Raw genomic sequence first — 17300 nt, forward strand, 5'->3', positions numbered from 1 at the left:
GCTCACTGCAACCTCTGCTTCCCGGGTTCAAGCAATTCTCCTGCCTCAGAATCCAGAGTACCTGGGATTACAGGTGTGTGACACCACAGCCAGCTAATTTTTGTATTTTAGTAGAGAAGGGTTTTCACTGTGTTGGCCAGGTTGGTCTCAAACTTCTGACCTTAAGTGACCCACCTGCCTCAGCCTCTCAAAGTGCTGGGATTACAGGTGTGAGCCTCTGCACTGGGCCAAATCCTTCGTTTTCTTATCTTCACATCCAGCCCCCAGCTTCTAGGATTCTTCCCTGTTCTCCCCACACAGGCTAGAGGGGACACTGTTAAAGGTGGCACAGGCAGTTAAGGGGTGTCAGAATTCACTCCTTCATTCCCCCTCTGTATCTCCCTACCTCAACCCCACTAGTGCCTTCCATGGCTGAAGGGAAGCAGGAAGAGATAGAGAGTAAAATCTGTTATTGCCTTTCAGGAGGAAATTTGCCTTTGGAATGGTTCTCACAGGTGATAAGAGACAGGCAGGGAAGCTCCATCACTCAGTTACAAGTGACCATGATGGCAGGAAGGGTGGGGCCGGCTAGGAACAAATGGGTAAGAGCATTCCAGGGCAGAAGACCATTGCCTGATACATTCAGTACAACTTAGAACCTGGTATTTGGCACTTATGGTGTGCCCAGCAGTGTAGTTAGACTTGGAAATTCTGAGCAGAAGATATACAAGTTTCTGTCCTTAGGGAGTTCAAAAAGCCCATTAGGGCACCCATTAGGGAGCAGAGTGATGACGCCTACATGGGCAGATGAAAGTCAGAGACAGACCTCAGATTCCAGGGCCAGTTTCCTATTTAGCTGCACTGCGGATTCGGGTTTCCATTGTAGATGCTGTGGGATGAGGCTGGGGGTAGAATATTCATTCTCTATCCCTAAGGCAAAATCCTGACACACAAGCAGATGCACCTACACAAACAGTGCTGGAATATACACAGAGGTGCTCTCCATCTGAGGAGGCTGTCCTCAGGAAAACTTCCTGGAGGGTTTTTCACTAAGATCTGGGAGGAAAGCATAGAATTTGGTTTAATGAAGGTCCCCGGGACTTGAGAATTAAGGTAATGCAGCAGACTCGTTTTTTGATGAGGAATAGCAGTTGTAGAGAAGTGTGACTGCAGATCACATGACTAGAAGTGACAGGTCAAGACTAGATTCCACTAGCAGCCAGGGTTCTCTGGAGAAACAGCCCCTCCACCGGCCAGCAGACGCACCCATGTCGTTCCATCGTCGTCCACCCACCCTGGCTCACTTTTCTCCAACACCTCCCCTACCAAACTTCCCTATGGGAAGGAGACCTGTTCAAAAGGCCCCCCACCTGCTAGACCCAGATCTAAGGGAGGGTCTCCTCTAAGGGTGATGACAGGTAGGACAGACAGTCAGAAAACATCATTTGAAGTATTTTTGTTTTTTATATACAGAATACAGGAAAGTTTCTGTAAAGTCTAAAACATTACAATTACTATGTACATTGGTACTGGTCGTGGGGGTGGGAGAAGAGGAGGGAACCAGGGGCAGGAGGAAGAGGAGAGAAGTGGCAAGAGAACAAAAAAAGGAGACAAAACAGGTTTACGACAAAAACATTTTTGCTACAATAGACAATTTGAGAAAACGCTCTACCACATGTAGTACTGTACACGGTTTTTAAAAACATTGAAAAAATGTCATCACTAGATGTATTTACACAAAATCCAAATACACTTTTCCTTATTTGAAATAAAATAGATGGACAGCCAGAAAAAGAATTCATTTCTCATTTGTCCGTAATACACAGTAGCTACCTGTAGTGCAACCGCTGCAGAAAGGGAAAATAACGTGGGGGGCGGGAACCACGGAAGGAAGGTGGGTAGCGATCTTTATATTAAATAAAACAATGATATTGTATAGATTTTGCTGTATGAAAACTGTATTTTTTCTTTTAATATAAAACTATTGTCACTGCCACAAAATAGAACAAGTTTCTGATTATTTTACAACGGCGGGCGAGGGGGAGGGAGCAGGAGGTGTGTGGGGAAGGGTTTGTGTTGGAGGAAGTGTCCAGACCCTGGGTCTTTCCCTCCCTGCCCACGCTGTTCCTCAGCTCGGGTCTGCCGCTTTCCCATGAAATGTTGAGTAGAAATATATGTGCAAATGCCCCCAGAACTTGAGAAAAGAAAAAGGATTTTTAAAAAACAGTCAAAAGGTTTTCTTCATTTCATGCAAAGATTGTAGTTGAAGGGTTTCTGGTAGAGTATAGAAAACACCCGGGCTTGGTTTGTGTACATTTTTGCATTGCAGGAGTCTTGGGTGGGTGTACAGGCCAGTGGCGGGGTAGCCGCCAGTCCTAAGGAACGGAGTTGGAGCGCAGCACAGGGCCCTGGTGGGGCTTGAGAGAGAGCTTCTCGGCCAAGACCCCATCCTGCAGCAGGCTGGCATCGCCTTTGGGCTGTTTGGTCGCAAACTCAGTGATGCTGAAGACAAACTGCAGGCAGCCCAGCTTGATGTAGCTGCCATGGTGCAGTAAGGCCGTGCCCTCCCAGCCGGCCCCACTGCCCCCAATCAAGCTCGAGCTGCTGGCTTTGCAATTGCAGGGTCTCCGCTGCGGCCCCTGGGCCTGGGAACTCATCATGGCTGCCTCTTCACTTGGCTCTTCATCCTGTTTCTGGTGCTGGCGGCGCCCTGGGAAAAAGGGGGATGGTCACAGAAGAGGAACAGTGAGCACCCAACCCATGTGGGCTGTCTGCCAAGGTTGGGCTCCTGCATCTCCCCATTCCAACTGCTGCATGACTAAGGATGAAGGATGCTCAGAAAGGGTTGGGTGGAGTCTGAAGTCCCCACAGGTGTGTACACACATGAGGGTACTCAGCACTTGCTTCTCCATGGCCTGCCCTGGGCCCATGAGGAAGTAGAGCTTGGCCAATAGGACTGGGAAGGCAAGAGACAGACCATGAGCAGCAAGTCAGAACCACCCTGACTGGGGCCTCAGCTTTGTGGCCACAGACCTCTGCTCCAACTTACTGATGACACTCTGCACTTTGGCAACAATACTGCTTGGGGGGGTTGGCGGGGTCTTCTCCGAGAAGTCACATGAATACAGCACATTGTCCACCGTTGTCCCATGCTCACTGTAGTTTAACAGCTCATAATGTTTGGTATTCTGAGGAGGAGGAGGGGAGATAAGATGTGTGGTCTGCTGTGTGGGGCCTGGGGTTAAGGGGAGAGAGGACTTACGGAGAAAGCCGTGCTGCTCTACCTAGGGAGTCCTTACTTGCCTCCCCAGTCACGGCCCCTGTCCTTTCAGAAGGGGGCTGGAGACACCTCCTCAGGGAAGCCTTCCTTCCAGTGTCCCACCTTCCCCACTCTCCCACTCCTCCTTCACTCTGCCCTCTCAGCACCACTCCTCTTGGTATGATACTCACTGGCCCGTGATGATAATGAAATTCACAGGGACACACCCACAAGGCTTGGCTTCCTTCTATGCTGGTCCCCTCCCTTGCTTTAGGGTAGGCTCCCTCTGTTGTGCCTGTGACTAACCTCAGGAAAAATGGTAGCCCTGCTCCTGGGAAGCAGGTAGCTTCCCAGGTAGGATGCCATTTCACATCAAGACTCTCCTCCTCCAGGAATGACGGGGAGGGAAGAAAAGGAGAGGACCCCCAATCCCTCTTCCCTCCCCCTCAGGGCACTGAACAAAAACCTACTGCCTGGGAGAGGCCTCACGTTGGGAAAGCTCCCTCCCACCGCATCTCCAGCCCTCACCTCATCGTAGAATATGCAGGCATGTTTCCCGGACACGTAGTTACAGTGACCATAGTTTGTAAGGCACACATCCATGTCAGCTCCTGCAAGGTGGCAGGAGTAGAGGAAAAGGAAGGCAGAGAACAGATTGTAAGGTGCATGTGTCGGGGAGGTGAGACAGGGAGGGAGTTAGCTTCTGGGTTGGCACTAGCAGAGACTTCAAGGGTGAGTAGCTCAGGGCCCTCCCCTTTTATTTTTGAACAAAAACTGTTGTCTTTTCCAAGCTCCTGATAAAGAACAGCTGTCCCTGCCAGCTGATCTGCTTTAGAACATGTGGCTGCTACCCAGAAGGGAACAGTGAGCTACTGAAGAGGATGGGATATTTCTATGAAAATACAGCATCGGGGTGCAAAGCCTAGAAAATCATATCACCTTAAAGAAAGGGAAGTTTCTAGGGTAAGGGCTAATCTGTCTGTCCTTCTGTACCAGATATAGAGCTATCGGTCTCTAGGACTTTTAGGGAAAACAAAACAAAACAAAGAACAGATACAGGGCTAACTGAAGATTGGGTATGTGTGAGTCTATCACTCTTTCAAAGACCACCAGGGACAAAGCATCTGCCTTCTCCTTGGGTTCTTCCCTGCAGTGTTTAAAGTGCCTCCCTGGGCAGTAGTCAGAGCTGACTTTCATCTCTGCTGTTGCAACACTGGGCAAAGACAAAGCAAAAGGGCCTGAACAAGGGAAGACAAGGAACTGATGGTCTCTTTTATTTCTGAGACAGGGTCTCACTCTGTTGCCTGGGCTGGAGTGCAGTGGCACGAAAAGGATCACTGCCTGGACCTCCCAGGCTCAGGTGATCTTCCCACCTCAGCCTCCCAAGTAGCTGGGACTATAGGCATGTGCGCCCAGCTAATTTTTTATATTTGTTTTTGGTAGAGATAGGGTTTCACCATGTTGCCCAGGCTGGTCTCGAAGTCCTGGGCTCAAGTGTTCCTCCTGCCTTGTCCTCCCAAAGTGCTGGGATTATAGGTGTGAGCCACCGTGACTGGCTGATTGTCTCTTAGTTTCTCTTGTCTAGCTATCCACTGATTTAAAGCAGTCAACTCTGGAAAGGGCTTCCCTCACCCCTTTCTAACTTCTGTGGGTAAGGGTGTCAGTCTTTAGGGCTGAACAGATTCAGTGTCTCTCCCAGCTTCCTGGCTGGCTCACCTGTCCCGATGTAGAGGGTTCGATAGCACATGTTCACAGCTCCTCCCAACCCTAAGAGGGGGTAGAACACAGCTCGGGCCTGTACCTCCTTTCTTTGCACTACAAGACAAACATAGGAATAGGATCATTCAGAAACTCAGATCCTGTGATCGAAACATAAACCAACAAAATCTGGACCTTTGGCTCATGGCCTGGAGAAAATCCCGCTGGATGACTCATCTTTCCAAACTCACATCCAACACTGAGCTGCAGCAGGGTAAGGCTTTCTCTCCCCACCCACAGCATTTCCAACACAGGGTACATCTTTGAAGATGGTCAGAGAAGTCAGAGATAACAGTACTGTGTAAGTGCCTGGGCTCCTGGTTGGCTAATCCGGGATATTCCAGCTGGTACTACAGGGAGAATATGGAAGAACAGACGGCATGGACCAGTGTTTCTCAAACTTTAATGTGCATAAGAATCGCCTACAGATCTTGTTGAAATGCAGACTCTGATTCAATAGGTCTGAGGAGGGGCCTTAGCTCTGCATTTCTTTTGCTGTTTTCTTTAAAAATAGGCAAAAAACCAATGCACTGAGCTCTGCATTTCTAACAAGCTCTCAGGGGCTGCTGATGCTGCTGGTCTGAGAACCACACTTTGAAGCAGCAAGGCTCTTAATGGCCAATGCTCAGACATATCTGAAACACAGTTAACCACTTGGGGAAAATTTCCAGAGGGTTGGCCTAGTGTTATCCTATTTCTCACCTTGAACTTGAAAAGTTTCCTCTCGGGAAGCCATTCTTTTAAAAATTTTATTTATTTATTTATTTACTTATTTATTTGGAGACAGGGTCTCACTCTGTCACCCAGGCTGGAGTGCAGTGGCACAATCATAGCTCACTGCAGCCTTGACCTCCCAGGCTCAAGCGATCCTCCCACCTTAGCCTTCCAAGCAGCTGGGACTACAGGTATATGCCACCATGCCTGGGTAAGTTTAAAATTATTTGTAGAGATAGGGTCTCACTGTGTTGCCCAGGCTGGTCTCCAACTCCTGGGCTCAAGTGATCCTCCCACCTCAGCCTCCCAAAGTGCTGGGATTACAGGTGTGAGCCACTGCACTCAGTCAGGAAGCCCTTCTATCAAATATTTGAAAGCAAGTAAGCAGAAAGTACACTACATATACCCAAAGGTACTGGTAGCTGCTTTGCTGTGTCTCGAAGTAGACTTATATATGAAAGAAAGTTACAGCAGACTTCCCCAAGTCTGATCAGAAAGCTGTGGTTGCCATCTTGTTCCTGCTCTCTTCAGAAAAAAACCATGGTGCTTTATTAAGCCCATGAAAAGCACACAAGGAGGTTTGAGATACTGGAAGCTCAGATTCTCCATGGAGGCAAGGTGACCATTCGCACACGTAGAGGGGAGATCTGATGATGTGGTGACAGGTGTGTACATGCGCACCTTCTGTGTGGTGCCCTCCAGAAGCCAGCTGATGTGTCCCGACACTGCCCGGTGAAGGTTGGACCCGGGAGGGGAAAAGCTGATGTATTCTCTGCAAGGCCAGAAACTTGATCAGCTTCTCGTCCAGCATATTTATCTCGATTTCTATTAGCCAAAGAGAAAGATTAAAAAGCAGCTGAGATGGGAAGTGGAATGTGGAAGCAAATCAGGGTCACAGAGCAAATAGTTTGGCATTTCTAAAATCCAGCCAAGTGATTTTTACTCAAACAGCATTGAGTGCAGAGCGTACAAGGAACTGCAGCTGGGCATCTCACTTGCCATTTGCAGTGAGATGGGCCCCAATGCAGCCTGTGCAGCTGCCTCCTGTAGTTGGGTGGACTGATTTTAATTAAAGTGCTCCTAGAAAGGCAGAGTGGAATAAACCACTTGCCTGTCTGTGGAGGAGGGCCTGGATGTCTGATATTGAGACTTGAATTTTCTACCCACCTTGTGTTCACAGAGATCAGGATCTGTCCCTGTTCTCCTGGACTTTGGGGGTTTCTCACAGATGAGGTCCCTCCTTTGGGAGTGAGGATCTTAGTTTTATTCTGCAAATCCAGGTGATCTGCCTAAAGTGATTTTGTTCTCATCTCACTGGTTCAGCTTGGCTCTGTCCTCCCTTCATCTCTGATTATGTGTATATGCACATGTAGAAGGCAGAGCTATAGAAGGAGCTTTCTTTTTCACCCCACCCCCCCTATCCAAAAGGATACTCCTCATTCCCATCTCCCTCTAGGCCTCTGGGATCAGGTGTCTCTTCCCTCCCTTTCTGAAATGAGCTGAATGCTGCAAAGGAATAGCACCTTCAACATAGCAAATGGTGGAACAGCAGCAGCTCATTCACTCACCTCCATTGACATCCATAAATGCTCGAAGTGAGTTGGTGAGGTCCACCATGGCAGTAGAGTTGGCTGGGAAAGAGGGTACGGTTAAAGCGCTTCCTATGGATAACGTGCCGGGGCTGACCTTGCCATCTGGGGACGGAGCAGGAAGACTGTTACTTACGTCGCCTGAGGGAAACCCACCGTCCAATCCCCCACTGCTGAGACAGGTCTGGATTTCGGACCCAAGGTGATGTTCCCTTCTTGATTCTCAACCCATAGGCTCTGGAACTCCTAGAGCTAAAAACGTGTGGTGAGGAAGGGCAGATGGAATGACAAAGCACCCAGGCACGCAGGAGTCTCCAGAGCACTGAGAACCATTGAAATCCACTGCTCTGGGGAAAGTGGTGGGGCAGCTTCATTCTTTGGGCCATGACCACCTCCCTGCTGCCTCTACTTTTAAATAAGTGGTGCCTGCCCTTATAATTCTTGCCTACTGAAATATGACTCACAGCATGGAAAATCTACCCACACTGGTATTAAGTGATAAACAGAGACGGGAAAACAGCCTGGGAGTGGGGCCATCCTGGGACCAGGGACCCCCATGCAGAGAAATCACAATCACCTGGTTACCGAGACTCCCAGCTGACTAGGAGGCCGGCTTCAGTTCAGACGGGAGAGACCACAGGGGGTTCCGGCAGCATCTGAAACCTGGTTCAGATGCCGGGGTCAGCAACCTCAAGGTCCTGAGTGCTGTCTGGGGACAGCTGAGAGAGCAGGTTCACAGTAGGCCAAGTACAGACCTAAAGGACCGCCCTTTGGCATGTGGCCTGAGGGCACGCTTCTGGGCTAGACCAAACCCTGTGGGCATCCCACTCTACAGCTCTTCTGAAAGACGGTGCTGCTGTCTGTCCCTGCTTCCTGACATGGAAGTTCATCAGATTAACTCTTTCTGAGAATATGCATCAGGCATGAATCAATTCTTTTGTGTGGATCTGACAATACTGAGGCCATCACGCAGAACCTCAGGCTGATCACAGTAATTCCAGAGAGCACCCTGCCTTCTTTTAAGGTGACAGAACAAAACAGGCAGGGGCCTAGGCCTGGAAGGTATGGGATGGAGTCAGGAGACCTGGGCTGTGTTTCCAATCCTGCCACTGACTCAGTAGGTCATTTTAAGGAAATCATTGAAGCTTTCAGAGTCTAAGCAGTCCCATTTATAAACGGGACAAGTTAACATGTGCTTTCTCTTCTATTATGGAAATGAGAGTAAGACAAACTATACAAAGGCCAAAGTCCTCTGAAGTATTCACAGGCATATAAGTGCTTTTAGAATCTTGTCTTATTTGCCAGAAAGAGCATAAAATTATTCCAAATCAACCCAAGGCTGAGCAGCACTCACCTGACGATGGCGCTGGTGAGCTGAATCGTTGGTTGGCTGCTGTGGCCAAGATACCATCTCCTGCTGCTTGCGGGGGAGTGAGCACCCGGGTGGCGTTTGGGGGTGAGCCCAGTGGCCTTGAATCTGTCAACGGAGGTCCTATCTGTGATTGGACAGTCTTTCTTTGCAAAGTGCTGGTGTTCTCGATGCTGGCACAAGAGCTGGGAATGGAAGGGGGCAGGCTTGGGACAGGAACCAAACTCCTCTGGGGGCAAGAGCTGGGGCCAGTGGCATTCTCTGTCTTCACAATGATGCCGACGGTGTGGTTCTGAAGGCCCCCAGCCGCTGGTGGCGTGAGGGGCCGGGGCCAGCCTTGCCGATGTGAGAGGCCTGGTAGTGGGGTGTTAGCGCCTGGAAGTCGCCGGGGGTCCGTGGAATCAGTAGGGCTGCTGTAGAGGTGTGGGCCATTAGCTTTCACCTCTGTGTTCACTGGCCCATTGGCAGTCCCACAAGGGGTTTTCTTGGATTTTTCCGCACAAGAACTGCAGCCGATGTCCTCTAGGGCTGGGGGCTGGTGGGGTGGAGAGCAGCTCAGGGAATTCTGGGTGCTAATCCCTGAGGGGCAGGACAAGGGGTAGTGGGAAGGTGTAGGTGTCTTGTCAGCTGTTTGCAGGGAGGTGGTGATTGAGCTGTCAGTCACAATAACAGGCTTAATATCAGCCTTCTCTGTCTGTTCAGAGTCCCAATGCGAAGGCATCTGCTTAGCAGATAAATGTTTCAATATGCTGCACTGGAGCGCAACAACACTACAGAGCCACTGCAACGGAAGCAGAGGAGAGGAGAGGGGGTGAGAGGCCTGAGAGGCGCCGGTCCTTCCTGCCACAGTGGCCAGGGCTGCAGCAGAGCTGACAAGCAGTTTCCGAGGTCCCATCACGAATGCTCACAAAGGGTGTGCTTGACTCCTGATAGAATTCCATTTCCATTCCCAAGCAAGACTTATAGGTAGCCTCAGCAGGCCAACACTCCCTCTGGCCGACAGAGCTTGGGATCTGCATTTTGACTCTGCCTTTAAGGCTTACTTGTGACCAATATTCAGCAATTACCCCGAGCACCTGTGGTATGTCCAGCACTATCACCTAACCTCTCTATGGGTCTACTACTCATCTCTTTCTACAGTATAGATTTGCCCATCTCACAGTGCACTGGCGTAATGATGGAGAGAAGCAGACCAGGTGCCTTTGTAGATCTCTTACTTGCCTTTGGGATTTGAGCCAGAAGTTCCCCCTGGAATACTCAACTCTTGAGGGGTTAGGATCAGGGTGGGTGGGGACTGGAATGAGAATGACACTGAGGCTACTTCCGATAACAGCTGTGGTGACACAGAAGGAAAGCTGGATTTGGAATCCCCGCCCCGTCTTCACTCACCTCTTGCTGCTCTGCTTGGGTGGCTAAGTGCTCAGAGTTCAAAAGGTGCATCTGTGATTCCTCAGGGATCCCATTGCAGATAAGCTCCCCGTCCCGAATGGCCGCAGGTGCAATGAGAGGGGGTGGAAATTGGTACTGAGATTTTATAGCATCGGGAACCTGTTCAGGATAGATAGAAGGAGGAAGGAGAGGGAGATAGTTCCAACATGTCTAGTTGATTCTGCCCTGGTATGCTGTTCTGTCTGTGGTGCTGGTGCTCAAGGGACCATCCACTCTGGGGTCTGCTGAGGAAAAGGAAGCTCAGAAATGGAAATAGCAGGTGGGGCCTCCACTTTTCTTCATCAAGGTCTAAGGCCTGCAGAACACAGAAACCACTGCATTCTGTCTTCTGCTTCAGCCTGAAAGGTGTAAGACTGGCACTGGACAGGGCTTCAGAGTGGTACTCTATGTTCTTATTGCTCAGTGTCAAGTTTGGGAGTGGGTGAGAAGTCACTGAGAGATAAAAAAGCTTGACATGAGGCCTGGCTCATGATAAGCACTCAATCAATGTTAGTTTCCTTCATCCATTCATTCATGACTCATGAAACAACTAAAGACATCTTTGTGCAACAAAAACAGAAGACACACTCTGAATCACCCCATGTAAGAATGAAAGAGCCACACAAGCAAAGAGTCATTCATACATTCAACCAACATTTATTGAGCACCTCCTGTGTCTGGGCACTGTTTCAAGTTCTAGAGATCCAGAGATGAATAAAAGTTAAGACTTGCCCTCAAGGAGCTCACAGTCTAGTGGGGAGATAAACACAGAAATATTACAACACAAGGTAATGGGTTCTAGAAGAGAAGCATGTCTAAGGTGCTATTAAAAACATAAAGAGTGCTTATTTTAGTTTGGGGGACAGGAATTTGGGATTAGGGACAATTTTATAGGAAGTCAGTATTTGAGTTGACACTTGGAAGTTGAGATGGATCTTCCAGGCAGATAAAGGAAAAATAAGGGAGGGGGAGAAGCATGTAAGGCATAGAGATGTGATAGCACTTTGTGGATTTGGAAAACATCCAGAGAACCAACAGATTTGGTGACAAAATCCTTATGGTAGACAAGGGAAGAACTGAAAATGGTTCCCAGAATTTTAGTTTGAGGGACTGAGTAGTGATCATTGTTATTTACTGCAATAGGAGATACAGGAGGAAGAGCAGATGTGGAGAGGCAGAAGACTTTTGGTCTTAGGGAGGTTCATCCTGAGATATCTGTGGGATGGCAGGCAGATATGAGTCTGGATATAAGGAGAAAGGCATGGAATATGGAGTTGAGAGTCATCACCATGGGCTGGTGATGGCCTTAGCTGGTGCCATGGGCTTTCTGAGATCACCCAGGAATGAGAGGAGGAGGAATGAATAGTGGACTAGTCTAAGGCTACCCCTGGGGAAGAGTGAAGAGAAATTTGCAATGAAGATACAAAGTCCTCAGCAGATTTTTCCTGAATTGCTAGAATCAAGTGCAAAGGCTAATGTTCCAGGAGAGAGCTGGGGTTCTTCACCAATGTTCTATGGTGCTACCATCCTCATTTCACTCTCAAACTATCCAAGTACAAAATGCTTTGCAGGTAACTCATGCCCTTTGAGTTTCCTCACTAGAGAAACACTTAAAAAGGGGGGAGGGGCACCATACAACAACAGGATTTTTATCAAGGTCTCCTGGCCCGTTCACTTCAGCAGCCATGCTCTCTGACAAATCTACACAGTGAATTACACAGTCTGGATTACTTTTAGGTCTGTTTCACTGAGATGAGGCATACTACCTTTAATATCATCCATCCCCAAAATATTTGAATCTAGTTTTGGAAAACCTGTGTCTCCACTGATGTATAAATATTTGCCCAGTTAAGTTTGTTATACAATCTTCAACAGTTAGCAACTTGCTAGTGCTGATACCCACTGAAGGTGATGGCAGTGGTGTGACTGACCTTTTTTTTTTTTTTTTTTTTTTTTGAGACAGAGTTTCACTCTTGTTGTCCAGGCTGGAGTGCAATGGCGTGATCTCGGCTCACTGCAACCTCCACCTCCCAGGTTCTGATTCTCCTGCCTCAGCCTCCTGAGTAGCTGGTATTACAGGTACCTGCCACAATGCCAGGCTAATGTTTTATATTTTTAGCAGAGACAGGGTTTCGCCATGTTGGTCAGGCTGGTCTCAAATTCCTGACCTCAGGTGATCCCCCTGCCTCGGTCTCCCAAAGTGCTGGGATTACAGGCGTGAGCCACGGCGCCTGGCCAGTGTGATTGATTTTAAAATGTGGCTGCCACCAAGTGGCCATACTTGAGAAGTGCTGGTTTCTGCTAGCACATAAGACTGTGGGATCATTTCAAAAGAGAAAAACAAGTTTATATATGGGTATATAGTGTTGGACCCTCTAGGTTGATTGAATGGTTTAAAAACATCCTCACTACCACCAAATGCTTTTCAAGGAGGGAAATTTTTCTGTCAATCTCTGTAAACACACTTTGGCCAATGTCAAGAGCATATAAATGTTAGGTATTATTACAGCTATGCTACAATTTGGAGCATTGGTGATATATTAACAGCAGCCTGCAAAAATAGATTCAAATTCCCTTTAGATATTTTCCACTTAAGTTCCTGAGCTGGGATTAGCTCTTCACCTTCCACATGGCTCTTTCTGCTTAATCACCCCCACCTTTCCCTTGCTTCTTGGACAGAGGCCATCTAACAGGAACAGATAGTATGAGTGTTAGGTGAGGGTGGCAGTAACAACAGAGCACATTTGGGTATGGTGGGATGGGCTGAAGAGTGCTTATCCTTTGGAAAACTAGAGACTGGTAGACTTCGAAGCCTAACTTGAGGTTTGGCCCTCATAATCCTGACCATCATCCCCAAGTATTAAAATGAAGGTCACACTCATTACTCACTAGACACCACAAACCTATTTCTGGGGCTTCAGTTTCCCTGCCTGTAAAATTGGGACAGTGATCCTCTGTTTAACCCATGATGGCAGGCAGACCACCATCTTGCCTGCACCTGATTGTGACTCACCTTCAAGCTTCTTCTTTTGACCGACTGGAGCACACGCCGGTTAGGGGGGTGCTTCTTGTGGATTCGGTTCAGGAAGTCCACTTTGACAACATGCTGCGAAACGGTGTCCTGGAAACGATCAAACACCTGGCACCGATTGCTCAGTGTCATATTCTTCTGGTTCAGCTAGGGACAAAGCAGACACAACCTTGTGGTAGCCTCAAAAGGCACCTCCTGTCCCAGTTAACCCCATTCCCTGTGTTTAAAAACTAGAAGCCCTCAGCCACATGGGTTCCCTCAATTAGGGACCAGGATGTCGGCACTCTTTGTCAGAGAGCAAGGGAACATGGATGAGACTTCCTACTCAGCCCTGCCCAGTCCAGTGGAAGACAGCCAATATGTTCCTGCTCCCTAGAGAGCCTTAAGGAAGGCGGAGAAATTAGCCAAGACGTGCCCTTCCAAATTCAGCCTCTGACAGTCTTCTGTTCCAGCTCAGAGAAGCCTCTGTCAGGGCCCTCTAATAGCAGCACTAGGTTTCAGAGAAGACGTATGCTTCAACCCTTAAGAGACCCAGACTCCCTTCCCAGGAAGGGCCTCTCTCTCATAGGAAAAGCAGGACCGTGTCCTACATAGGAGCTTGGCTGACAACTGGGTCAGAACCAGAAATCTGTGTGCTCTGCTCTATTCCTACTCCGTGGTACCAAGGAGCATAAGTTAACCCATCTTGATATCAGTCTTCCTCTACCGGAAGGGAAAACCTTGGATTGCTCTTAGAGGCCAAAAGGAGAAAAGAAAGAAGAGTTTCTGCAATAATATACGAAGGCATACAGAAATTATGCCACTTTTCCTATTCTACATCTGGGCTCCTACATTTTAATTCAAAAGAAAGGACCTGCTGTGGCAGCTTCCTAATTCATAAATCAGGAAAAACCTTTAAGTGGCTAACAAAAATTTAACCAACTAAGAATTTCTCAACTGCTAGAAAGCTGCTCTTTAAGTTTCACATTTGGGTAAACTGCTTATGGTCATTTTTTTTCTGGTTCATCAGGAAGCAAAACAAGACTAGGAGAGAAACAAGGAAGCAAAACAAGACTAGATTTTCCTCCTAGAAAAATCTTTGAGTGGCATGAGTCAAAAGAACACAAAGTAACTCTTCTCTTCCATGTGTGCAAGTCTTTAACAGAGGTTCCTCTCAGTGCAAGGTCAGCAGCACACTGCCATGAAGGCCAACGGTCATTCCATGGTTATCATCATTTGACAGACAGTGTCTTAAGCAGTAGCCTTTTTAATTTGGAAGGCCGCTCTTATGAGGGAGCTCCTCCTCCTCAAATCCTCTCCCATTCAATCTTGTGAGTGACTGTTCTAACTGCCTATAAAGAGATGTCCTAAACTTCTTTTGGAGATAGCAAGTGACAGCTCTTTTCTAGCCTCAGTCTGGAAAATAAACCCAAGACTCTTGGAAGAGAAAGCAATAGGACCTTCACACTATTATTCATTCAACAGCTTATTTACTGAACTTCATTTGGTGCCTGGGACACATGTACCCCAGACAGCCAACGATTTATTTCCTTAAGGTTGGATCTAATATACTCCTCTTTTAGGGCTGTAACATCAACTGCTTAATTCCCTATAGGAGAAGTCACTTACAAACAACCAAGCACTAGTGAGTTAAGTCTGTGTGGGCAGCTGGAACAAAACATTGTGAGAAAAAGCATAGCTGAAATATGTCAAAATGATCAGAATTGAGTAGGGTGGCCTGCAGAAACCAGTACCTATGACAATGTGGTGAACTTGGCACCAAGCTGACCTTAATATGCTTTCTACTAATCAGTCCATGCTCCAGCTATGCCTGTTGAGGACTGAATGGACACTGTTGTGCTTACCACCACATGTTCGATGTGATTCGGACACATCCATCTGCCCAGGGGCATGGCAGTGAGCGGCGGCTCGAGGCAATCCATGTGAAACAGGAGAGGGCAATAGTCACACTGGATGAGAGGAGCCACACGGCAACTCCTGCAAAAAAGAGATGTAGGCCATTTCTGTGGCAAGAAAAGGAAAATTCAAACTAACTTTGACCTGTGGAACAGCCTCCCCTCCTTGATCCTAACATTCTCCCATATCTTCCTCCAGTGATTCAGTTACATTTATGATTAGAAAGATGGATGGGGCTGGTGCGATGGCTCACGCCTGTAATCCCTGCACTTTGGGAGGCCGAGGTGGGCGGACTGCCTGAGGTCAGGAGATTGAGATTAGCCTGATCAACATGGTGAAACCCCATCTCTACTAAAAATACAAAAAATTAGCTGGGCGTGGTGGTGGGCGCCTGTAATTCCAGCTACTCGGGAGGCTGAGGCATGAGAATCGCTTGAACCCAGGAGGCCGGAGGTTGCAGTGAGCCAAGATGGCGCCACTGCACTCCAGTCTGGGTGACAGAGAGAGACTCTATCTCAAAAAAAAAAAAAAAAAAAAAAAAAAAAGATGGATGGATTTGGGGGCTCCCATTAGGTTCTCCATTATTCTCTCTTCTAAGAAGAACATGTCTTGTGGGAAAGTGAATGTTTATTTGGAGTACAGCTAAAGTGGCAGAGCAGGGATGATCGACGCTCAGTACTCACTGGGGGAAAACAGTGAACTCTGCTCTGATCTTCCTACTTCTTAAAAGAGAGTCTACTTCATTAAAGAAAATCACTAGCAACCTTTCTGGAGTCTTAACTATAGCAAGAAAATATTTCTCTTCTGCATGAAGCACTCAGCAGAACTGACAATTAGAGGTGTGCTGGAAAGATGATTTTGTAATGTATTCATGTAAGCAGGGTTCAAGGGAGGATTAAGCAAATGACAAAAGTCAAGGGAAGACTAAGCAAATGACAACTACAATTTGTAACTACAATACTCCTGGGGTCCCCAAGATGCACTGGAGCCACAATTTGTCCTGGCTCAGAGTTCTGCCACTCTACTGTCTAGTTCCCCTTCCCTATACCTTTTGCTGTGAAACACTTCTTTTTGATAGTTACTTTCTCTTGCTACCCTGCTCTGACCGTAATACAGTCCTTCTAACACACCTAAGCCAACAAGTCCAGCTTCAGTAACTGAAGCAGCTGGTTTCTGTCAAAGAGATCCTATTTGAAGGAAACCTGTGCCCAGAGACTATAACTGGGGCAGCCCTAGGGGCTTTTGGAAGTCATCCAATCCAATACACACTATCATAGATCCTTATACTACTTTTAAACTTATCTTTAGTGATTCAAGTTAATGTTTAGTTTAAGTCCAACTCCTCTCGTTCTAGTGTGTAAACAGTTTTTTTTGAGATGGAGTCTTGCTCTGTCACCAGCGTAGAGTGCAGTGGCGCGACCTCAGCTCACCGCAACCTCCGCCTCCTGGGTTCAAGTGATTCTCCTGCCTCAGCCTCCGGAGTAGCTGGGACTACAGGCGCGTGCCATCACATCCAGCTAATTTTTCTATTTTTAATAGAGATGGAGTTTTACCATGTTGACCAGGATGATCTTGATCTCCCGACCTCGTGCCCAAAGTGCTGGGATTACAGGCGTGAGCCACCGCACCGGGCCATTGTTTTTATTTATTTTTATTTATTTTTTTGAGACAGAGTCTTGCTCTGTCGCCCAGGCTGGAGTGCAGTGGCATGATCTTGGCTCACTGCAAGCTCCGTCTCCCAGGTTCATGCCATTCTCCTGCCTCAGCCTCTGGAGTAGCTAGGATTACAGACGCCTGCCACCACGCCCGGCTAATTTTTTTTTTTTTTTTGAATTTTTAGTTGAGACAGGGTTTCACCATGTTAGCCAGGATAGTCTCGATATCCTGACCTTGTGATCCGCCTGCCTCGGCCTCCCAAAGTGTTGGGATTACAGGTGCGTGCCACGGTGCCCGGCCCCTTGTTTTTGTTTTAAAATACAGGGTCTCGCTCTGTTGACCAGGCTGGAGTGCAGTGGCATGATCACAGTTTAGCCTCCAGGGCGAATCTGCTTAAGCCTCCCGAGTAGCTGGGACTACAGGTACGTATCACCATACCTGGCTCAATAAAAAAATTTTTTTTTTGTAGAGACAAGGTTTCACTATGTTGCCCAGGCTGGTCTCAAGCTCCCAGGTTCCAACAATCTGACCGCCTCGGCCTCCCAAATTGCTGGGATTACAGGCATAGGCCACCGTGCTCGGCCTCAACACAGTTCAGAGTACTCCTGTACTGTGATTCTT

General features: G+C 47.9%; 1 protein-coding gene across 3 annotated transcripts in view; it reads right to left on the reverse strand.

Moving 5' to 3' along the window:
- Nucleotides 1-1422: 1422 nt before the first annotated feature.
- The window catches only part of PHF12 (PHD finger protein 12), a 45894-nt gene continuing 30016 nt past the window's right edge, over nt 1423-17300 (reverse strand). For all 3 annotated transcript variants that reach the window (XM_009251445.4, XM_002827190.5, XM_009251446.4), the window contains 10 exons: nt 14972-15104; nt 13110-13274; nt 10058-10216; nt 8654-9449; nt 7279-7404; nt 6392-6535; nt 4955-5053; nt 3767-3849; nt 3029-3167; nt 1423-2689 (listed from right to left, as the gene is read on the reverse strand). In XM_009251445.4, coding sequence (XP_009249720.1) covers nt 2355-2689; nt 3029-3167; nt 3767-3849; nt 4955-5053; nt 6392-6535; nt 7279-7404; nt 8654-9449; nt 10058-10216; nt 13110-13274; nt 14972-15104 — 2179 coding nt within the window. In that variant the 3' untranslated portion in view covers nt 1423-2354. The remainder of the gene's footprint in view (nt 2690-3028; nt 3168-3766; nt 3850-4954; nt 5054-6391; nt 6536-7278; nt 7405-8653; nt 9450-10057; nt 10217-13109; nt 13275-14971; nt 15105-17300) is intronic.

The sequence above is a fragment of the Pongo abelii genome, chromosome 19 (assembly GCF_028885655.2).
Source record: "Pongo abelii isolate AG06213 chromosome 19, NHGRI_mPonAbe1-v2.0_pri, whole genome shotgun sequence".
In the NCBI taxonomy this organism is placed as follows: domain Eukaryota; kingdom Metazoa; phylum Chordata; class Mammalia; order Primates; family Hominidae; genus Pongo; species Pongo abelii.